This window comes from Euphorbia lathyris, chromosome 1 (assembly GCF_963576675.1).
Source record: "Euphorbia lathyris chromosome 1, ddEupLath1.1, whole genome shotgun sequence".
Lineage (NCBI taxonomy): Eukaryota > Viridiplantae > Streptophyta > Magnoliopsida > Malpighiales > Euphorbiaceae > Euphorbia > Euphorbia lathyris.
Genome location: NC_088910.1, coordinates 119,676,718 through 119,686,872, shown reverse-complemented (window position 1 = coordinate 119,686,872; position 10,155 = coordinate 119,676,718). Strand labels below are relative to the sequence as shown.

The window sequence follows — 10,155 nt, the reverse complement described above, 5'->3', positions numbered from 1 at the left end:
TAATTGTAGCTAACCCTAACCCTAATTCGTTCTCCTCTATTTATAGGAGAATAAAAGATATTTAACTCTCATTAAATGAGGTTAAATGATATTAAAACTCCTAAAATCAATCCTTAACCGAATATAGATTGATTTCCCTTGCTTTTCTGAACAATAAGCTAATTAGATAAGCTTGGGATGAAATTCGAATTTAGAATTCGAATTTCTATCAACCCTGCGTGTACCCTGCCGTGGCAGGGTGCCTCCCAAGACATACCCTGCCGCGGTAGGGTGCAGTCCCGATAGGGCCCGGACCACCAGAAATCTTTGTTAGGTCATAACTTTCTCGTCTAATGTCGGAATCATGCACGGTTAATTACGTTGAAACCCTTAAGACCAAGGGAAAACTACTCTATAAGACCTCCAGAGCTAATTTTAACCGTATAAAAAGTCAACTTTTAGGTTAAACCTCGAGTTTGACCGAAACTTCCGTAAGTTATAACTTTTCCGTTGGACCTCTGATTTAGACGTGCCACATGGCGTTGGAAAGCTCATAAAGAGTACAATGATATTATTTGATATTTGGGACCTAACTTGACTCCAATAATAATGTTGACTTTCAGCTTGGATAGTTTGACCTTTTCTATGACTTTTCTAACTTTCATTCAAATGTATTCCAAAACACTTCCATTGATCCCCTTTTTGTTGGATATCATCATAGGGTTCTGACTCCAGTGTCTAAAACAGCCAGTCGCAGATCGATATGGCGGAGCAGCAGAATTTGGATGGCATAGATTACATAAGTTGTTTACCAGATGATATACTTTTCATTATACTCTCAAAATTGAATATCCGAGAAGGAGCAATAACCACCATCCTCTCCACCAGATGGAGAAATCTCTGGACATTACCTTCTTCAATTTTGAGATTCGATGCTTCTAACTTGATTCCTACCAATACACACTATGTACAACAGTACGATAAAGACTACCAGAGCACCGCAATAACCATCAAATTCGAAGTCATGGTCGAAAAAAATCCTCCGTCAATATTTAGGTGAAGTTATAGATGAACTCTATATTTCCTATATTCCTTGTTACTATGAAGTTAATAAGATCATCCCCCGTGAGCCCTGGGTTAATGTCGATACATGGATCGAAATTGCCAAACAGAAATCAGTTCAGACTCTTGATTTGAGTTTCGAACGATTCATGTCTTCTTATTCTGAATTACGACTTGGAGGACCTCCATCATTGAAATCACTCACATCCACAACATTGTTGTCTCTCGTCACTCTCCGATTGAAATTTCCACCAGCATTATCCAGTATCCAGATTAGCCGTTTTCTATCTAGTTTTCCAAATCTTGAGGAGTTGTCGATTGCAATGCCTAATTGTCGACTGAACCGCCTGAGGATTGAGGGCCCGCCCATCTTTAAAACTGAAGCACCTCGAGATAATCAGTCTTGGAATCAGTTTTCTCAGCATATCTGCACCAAATCTTGTCTCATTTAACTTCGTTGGCTATCGGAAAATCGCAGAGGTGTGTTTGGAAATATTCCTCTACTCACCCTATTATCCTACTCTGAATATAATTATGGGAAAAGTACAAAAATAAACCTTGTGGTTTGGCCAATTTTCGAACTGCACCACTGTGGTTTAAAAGTCTGCAAGTTGGTACCATGAACTTCATTCCGTTAGTAAACATATACCAAATTGACTAACGGTGTTAAAAGTTAAAGGGAAAAGAGTTAATTTGATCCTTATATTTATTTATTTTATAAATTAACTCCCCTTATTATCTACTTACCACAAACAAACCCCAAAATTAAAAATAAGAATCAAATACACCATCTTCTTCACCTCTCTTTTGATTTTTTTTCTTTCTCTCTCCTCTCTCATCTTTCCCTCTCTAAATCAATTTCACCATGAGTGTAATTTACCCTTTTTCATTCTAAACATTGAATTGAACACTACTAAATAATCAATTAACCTAGAAATTCTATAAAATTGAAACCTAATTAACTGTGAAAAGGCCGTAGCGAACGAGTTTGTTTAGAAAACGTTCCTAGCACTACAAGAGAAATTCCCCTTATTTAAATATGGCCTAGATAGACACATGCGAGCATCTGATCTTCGCACCTCATTTCAGGAAAAAGTTGCTAGCTCCCAGGCTTCTGCACCTGAAAGGCGTCATGGTTCAAGATATTTTCTGTCAGCTGATGAAAAAAGGCTACAGAGGCCGGTCTAAGGTACCTGAACGACCGCAATGGGAACAGCTTGAGCAGCTCCTTCATAGGGGTAACAAACAGAGGTGCGCCTTACATAACAACAGCGGAGTCAAAGAAGATCAAAAAGTGGCTTGATGAGGTGACGGATACGCTTTTTTGTTATTGATAGTAGATCAGCGGGGGTACTTATCATGGATTTTTCCTCTGTATGTGTGGTAAAGATAAAAGAGTTAACTAAGTATCAGATCGACCAAATTGAACAAATGATAGGTCAAGATGCTAGCGCGCAACATCAATCCCTTGCTTCCAAATATGGATCTAGATATGTAACTGCGACAGAACCAGCTCTACAACGAGGTCTACTCCGAAAAAATGGGACGTCAGGAAAATCGCTCTAGAATTCACGGACAAATACCTGAAAGAACCAAGAATTGCAGGATCCAAAAGAAAAGCTAAGATTTTTTTATCATTAAAATGAAAAATCCAAGCAGATCACACAGCTAAAAGGAAGAAAAGGGAGATAAATGGAGGAGCATATGATGAAACTAGCAAATCATAAACCGATTACAAAAAAAAAAAAAAAAAGGTAAAGAGGGAATTAAAAGGTACTTTTCTTTCTTTTTGCATTTACAAAAATTAGGGATCTAATTAATTGAATGTATTTGATTCTTATTTTTAATTTTGGGGTTTGTTTGTGGTAAGTAGATAATAAGGGGAGTTAATTTATAAAATAAATAAATATAAGGACCAAATTAACTCTTTTCCCTTTGACTTTTAACACCATTAGTCAATTTGGTATATGTTTGCTAACGAAATGAAGTTCATGGTACTAACTTGCAAACTTTTAAACCACAGTAGTGCAGTTCGAAAATGGGCTAAACCACAAGTTTATTTTTCTACTTTTCCCTATAATTATTGTAAAAGACTGGAACATGTTGGTTAGACTTCTCAACTAGTCTAGAATTCAGAATTATCCTACGTATCCCTGCTGAACTGACAAATCTCAAGCAATTGAATTTCACATTAGGAAAAGCTGCAAATGGAGGGCTGCTCTCGTTCTTCAGCTTACTCGAAGCTTCTCCACGTTTGTGTAAATTGTGGCTGAATTTGGAGCTTTTTACATGTCCATTGATACCAAATCAGAGGGTTTGGTATAAATCAATGTCTGGAGGAGGTTGAAATTGAGGGTTTCAGTGGGTTTGATAATGAAGTACAACTTGTGATGTGCATACCATTGTTAAAGAAGATAAAGATCCATCCAAGTTTATCAAAGTTGTCAATTTCTCAGAAAAAGGAAATTTACACCAGTCAATACAATATGTCACGAGTGTTCTTCAGCTGTTACAATCAAGCCTACCTCAATTAGAGTTGCTGATAATATAATCAGTACTTTTTTACTTCTTATTTATGTCTACCTTTGAGAATTTTTTATTTGTTGGATTATTAAATTTTAAATTATTTAAAGTTATATTATTATCTTTTAATTATCAATTTTATATGATTTAATTATCTTATTAGTTGCCCCAAAACTAATTTTATCTGCTATTTTATACTTTTCATGTATTTTATTTGTCACTTTAAATGTTCGTTTCATTATCTTATTTGTCATTTTATTCGTTTCATCTTTTCTATTTTGCTGCATATTTTATTTGACAGCATGTGAATCCCTAACACATAAAGATGGAAGCTTTGTGACTTATGCCTCCAATTTCTCATTTACCTTTCAATTCCAAAGAGTGATGTCAAAACGTATTGTCGTAATTAATAAGTTGCTCCCGAACAATTCACAATTAGTTAAATTTCTTAATGAATCGAGATCGAATAGGATATTGAGCTCGAGCTCGTCCATTTTATGTAGTTGTTCATTAGCAGATCAAAGCTCGACTCAAATACATCCTAAATAAAAGACAGTTTGAAGACTTTTTTACTGACTTTTATACTACGTGTGATTTGTGGCATTTAGTGGAGTTTATAGGATTGTGAGGTTTGTTTACTAAATTTAGAATGATGTAGTACTCATTGGGTTCCATTATTCGGAACTATTTTTTGTCTATTAATTCTAAATATGAGATAAAAAGTGTTTGATAAAATTTCAAAATAGCTAACAACAAAGAAAAACTCGTAAATTTAAAATGATACATTGTTGGTTTTAACATCGGCAAGGTGAATCAACCTTCGACATTATTAAAAATACAAATATTTTATTCTCGTAACGATATATCTCCTGTTAGCAGAAAAACAACAAACAGGAGCTAGAAAGATGAGAAACAAACACCCGTGAGAATTACATCTAAAAGGAAACAAGGAACAATGAAATGAGTAGTAAAAACTTGGATTACATCTGATGGCAATCTTCTATTATACCTCCAAAGTCTGAGATACCATGTACACTATCACAGACAATTTTCACATCTATCTCGAACACCACATTCTGGTACTTCAGTTCAATTGCCCATAAGATACTGTTCCGCAATGCTACCTCCTGCCATCTTTGGTTCCAGTACTCCGTCCATCGTTTCACTTCGGCGGGCTAGAAAATGACCCTCAGCATCCTATAACACCGCCCCTAATCCACACTTCCCCTCACTCTGACATACCACAGCATCCAAGTTACATTTCACCATTTTAGCCTCTTTTCTGCTCCATTTAATGCCTTGTCTGCTGTCCTGACTCTACTAGCCGAGGTTGTTCTAATCCTATCAGCCATCATGTTGTCACGCCATTCTTGGCATAAAGTTTTAGTTTGGTTCCAGCAAGCAGCATTTACATACCTTTTTTGGTTCGTTGCTGCCAAATTGCGAATAAAACCAAATAGTTTAGCAAATAGATCAAAGAGGTATATCTCAGCCAAATATATGAACATCATCTGTGCAGATGTGAAACACAACACATTTAAACAAAATCAAAGTCTGCAATATCATTATTAATTTGTTGATTACAAACTACATCATTCTAATTTCTAGTAAAGCTCACAATCCTATGAAACTCCACCAAATGCCACAAATCACACCTGATATAGAAGTCAATAAACAAGTCTTCGAACTGTATTTTATCAATGGTTGTAATCGAGCCGAACCGAGCCGAGTTTTAACCTATTCACACTCGGCTCAAAAGAAAATGGACGAACTCGAGCTCAACATTAATGTTGAAGTGCTAATTGTAGATAAAATTGGTTTTGGGGGCGAACAATAAGATGATTAAATCATATAAAATCGATAACTAAAAGATAATAAAAGTAACTTTAAATAATTTAAAATCTAATAATCCAAGAAACAAATTGACATAGAAGGAAAAATTGAGTGATTACATTATCAGGAACTCCAGTTGAGGTAGGCTTGATTGTAACAACTGAACAACGCTCATGACATTGACATTGTAATTTTTGGTGTAAATCTCCAATTTCTTAGATATTGACAACTTTGATAAACATGAATGGATCTTTATCTTCTTTAACAATGGTGAAAACTGAGCTATGCACATCACAAGTTGTGCTTCATTATCAAACCCACTGAAACCCTCAATTTCAACCTCTTCCAGACATTGATTTATACCAAACTGCTGGTTTGGTATCAGTGGACATGTAAAAAGCCCCAAATTCAGCCACAATTTACGCAAACATGGAGAAGCTTCCAGTAAGCTGAAGAACGAGTGCAGACCTCCATTTGCGGCTTTTCCTAACGTGAAATTCAATTGCTTGAGATTTGTTAGTGCAGTAGGGATACGTAGGATAATTCTGAATTCTGGAGTACTACTTGAGCGCTCAAACCAATTAGTCTCCTGTATTTTACAATAATTAAATTCAGAGTAGGATAATTGGGTGAGTAGAGGAAGATTTTCCAAACACACCTCTGCGATGTTCCGATAGCCGATGAAGTTAAATGAGACGAGATTTGGTGCAGATATGCTGAAAAACCTGATTGCAAGACCGATTATCTCGAGGTGCTTCAGTTTTAAAGATGGGCCCTCAATCATCAGGCGGTTCAGTCGAGAATTAGGCATTACAATCGACAACTCCTCAAGATTTGGAAAACTGGATAGAAAACGGCTAATCTGGATACTGGATAATGCTGGTGGAAATTTCAATAGGAGAGTGACGAGAGACAACAATGTTGTGGATGTGAGTGATTTCAACGACCGGAATTCATAACAAGAAGACTTGAATCGTTCGAAACTCAAATCAAGAGTTTGGACTGATTTCTGTTTGGCAATTTCGATCCAAGTATCGACTTGAACCCAGGGCTCACGGGGGATGATCTTATTAACTTTATAGTAACAAGGAATATAGGAAATATGGAGTTGATCTATAACTTCACCTGAATATTGCCGGAGGATTTTGTCGACCATGTCTTCGAATTTGATGTTAATTGCGGTACCCTGGTAGTCTTTGTTGTACTGTTGCACATAGTGTGTATTAGTAGGAATCAAGTTAGAAGCATCCAATCTCAAAATTGAAGAAGGTAATGTCCATAGATTTCTCCATCTGGTGGAGAGGACGGTGGTTATGGCTCCTTCTCGCATATTCAATTTTGACAAAATAATCAAAAGTATATCATCTGGTAAACAACTTATGTAATCTCTTCCATCCAATTTCTGCTGCTCCGTCATTACTTAACCGATCAGGAAAATGGAGAAGAACAATGGGATGGTAAATAGTTATTATTTAATTGAATTTTGATATATAGTTATTATTTTGCAATAGTTTTTTTTAAGAGTAATCTCAAAAATTCTGGTTACTTGAATTAACATAAATTTCATTTAATTTTGTATAAATTCTATCTTACTTCCACTCCATATTTAAACTCTAATTAAATTTTAACTTTTATTTCTACTCTATAAACTTCTAAACAACTTATTAATTTTCATAGTTCCATTACTTCGTTTAATTTTCACACTACTTCATTTAATTCTCACATTTATTAATCTCCAAACTTCCTAACCTATAAAATATTTAACCATTACACTGTTTCTTCTCCATTATTCCACAGTGCAGGGCCGGCTCTGGGCCTAGGCCAGGAGTAAACTGGCCTAGGGCCCAAGGCGATAAGGGGCCCAAATATGTTATTAGTTGTAACGTCTATCGAAGTGATAGAAAACAACTTACCTCAAATTCAATAAGTGGCCAAGTGGTAAGGCTTACAATCTCATTCATAGCTCCTTGTGTTCGATTCAACAACATATTATTTTAGTATGCTACAATCAGATTTAGGTGGAGAAATCAAATTCCATTTCCAAAAAATCATTATTTATTTTTTTAATATATTTTAAGTATTAAGATTTATAAATTAAAAGATTAGGGTATATTTAGAATTTATAAATTAAGATCTAATTTAAAAATTCGACTATAAAATCATACTTTATTTCTTATATATGAAAAATAATGATATATTAAAAACTAATTTTGATGATATGATTTAATTGTAATATTGTAACCAATTGTGATATTTATGTAAAAAGCTTTAAAAATTATTTAGGTTTTAAAGGGTCCAAATAATTAATAATTTAAACTAAAACGGGGTCCAATTGATTTTTTTAATATAGATTGATGGTTAATTTAAGAATTATACTCATATCTGGTCTTTGTGGTATGTAAAATTTTGTCATGTCATTTGGTAATATTTTTCCGATAGTATTTCATAAGTGACATTTAACCCATCTTGGATGGAAAATTAATCGATTTGTTAATTTCTTCGCCACATGACACAACTTTTGACATGTGGTAGTTACATGTGGCAATTGATTTAATTTTTTATCATATAGATTTAATATGTAGATAAATAAGAAATTAATTTTTTTCTTATTTATCCACGTATTAAATCTATATAGAGAAATGCAATAAATAAATTATTGGCAAAAAATTTAATAAATTGATTAGTTTTTTTTATCCAAATTGAGTTAAATGTTCCTTATGAAAATACTTCAAAGGGCAAATGTTATAAAATAATACTACATTAGCCAAATGATAAAATTTTCGATAACACATAGGGCAAATAGGGGTTTAATCCATAATTTAAGAAATTTTGATTTTTTTATTTTGGATAAACAATTGTATTTAGTAAACGTAATAATATGTACCGTATAATTATTAGTAAAATACTTTTTATTTATCAATTATTAAAATATATTTTAATTTTTTTACGTAAAATATTTTTTATTACAGGAGCCTTTATTTATTATTCCGTCTAGCCCTTAAATTATCAGGACCGGCCCTGATTCCACATATCGATCAGCTAAACAATGACTGAGAAGAAGCAATTAGATAGAAGATTATATAAAATTTGTTGCCAGAATTTATTACTATAAAATTAATAAGAAATATAGAGTTGATCTATAACTTTAGGTTAATTACAATTTTTGATATCTTGATTGAAGGCTGGTTAATAAGAGAGTACAAAAAACAGACATCCCAACTATGCTGATACATCTGAAAATCACAGCAAACCCGAACCAATATTATTAAAGAAAAAAAAAAAAGTTACAAAGAACCAAATATAAAAACAATTTTTTGATACCTTTGGTAATATTAATTATTAATAGACATCAAAATTGTAACTTTTTAAGACAAAAAATAGTAATTTTTAAGTGCATGTGTCTAATTTTAATCCAAGATTTAGTTTCCCAATAGTCTTTTCATGAATAAATTTTTATTTTGTATTTAATTTTCATATCAAATGGTAACTTGTTTTTCTGCAATAGTTTTAAATTTTTGTCCATATTTATAAGTTTTCCAAATTCTTTTCGATGTTCTTAATATTTTTTTTCTCAAACGGTAATTTATGCTATTATTTTAATAGCAAATGGTAATATTTTGCTATCTATATATTAATTTAGTTTGACCTAAAGTTACAAAAAAAAAAAAAAAAAAACAATTGACAATCTCTAATTATTTTCATACTAGTAATTTTGTTGCTAAATAAGTATAATTATGATGGATTCAGTCGATATTACTCTTTCGTTTCGGATTCACAAAACACATAAACTCTAAACCCCCAATACCTGAACCTAAATATATCAAATTCTCAAATATCTCCAACCCGACCTCATCAACGTAATTATCAACATGAACCAAATATATCTTATTCTTCGAACCCATCAATGTACTTCAATTTGGAATATCATTAACCTTCTATGAACCGGACATATGAAAATTTGTTGGACTAACAATGGTATCCATATATATAGATTCAAATTTAACAATTCTATGTTAAAATTTTTGAATTGATGTAAGCCTTAATATTTTCACTTTATTTTCTATTTTAGGAAATCAATTGAATCTTTTTGTTTTTAATTGAAAGCTTGAAGATCGATACAAAAAAAGCTAAAAGTGTCTTAACTAGGTTAGCATACTTTGAATAAAATGGAGCCGAACCCAAAACATTATTAAAAGGGAGCTTACATAACAAGTAATAAAGGATAAAGAAAAAAGCAGAATCAAATACAAACAAACTAGTGGAATCAAAACTGAGGCAGTCCCGCCGAGTCATCAGATACAAGATGAGAGCAGAAGTTAAATATTAAGATTTGTGAAGTTTTTGTTTTTAAGAGAATATATATGTTTAAAATTTAATATAAAAATTAGGGGTATATAATTAGTGGTGATATTATATTAAATTGGAATTTTAATCAAAGTCAATAAATTAAATTATAGAGAAATTAAAGCAGTTAAGTATGTTATATATATATATGAAGAGTTTTTAATGGTGAGTCTCTATCTATGGAATATTATATTTTGAATAGATGACCTGTTATAGCAGGTTATCAATAAGTTATCAGGTTACATAATCTCCATAATAAATCCATAAAAATGATTGGCACATACAATTATACATGAAAATTATTAAAAATAAATAAATAAATAAAATCATCCAAAAATTTTAATGGTGGATAATTTTTTATTTTTTTGGTAAAAGATCCAATTTAGCCTATGTACTATATCTTCGAAATCAATT

At 32.5% G+C, this 10,155-nt stretch overlaps 1 protein-coding gene across 1 annotated transcript; it reads right to left on the bottom strand.

Moving 5' to 3' along the window:
• Window positions 1-4,560: 4,560 nt before the first annotated feature.
• Window positions 4,561-6,838, bottom strand: LOC136214362 (putative FBD-associated F-box protein At5g56690). The gene is made up of 2 exons (XM_066002873.1): window positions 5,517-6,838; window positions 4,561-4,996 (listed from the first exon to the last, which is right to left on the bottom strand). The coding sequence occupies exons 1-2, from the start codon at window positions 6,812-6,814 to the stop codon at window positions 4,948-4,950; spliced, it is 1,347 nt and encodes a 448-aa protein (XP_065858945.1). The 5' UTR covers window positions 6,815-6,838; the 3' UTR covers window positions 4,561-4,947.
• Between the last annotated feature and the right edge of the window lie 3,317 nt (window positions 6,839-10,155).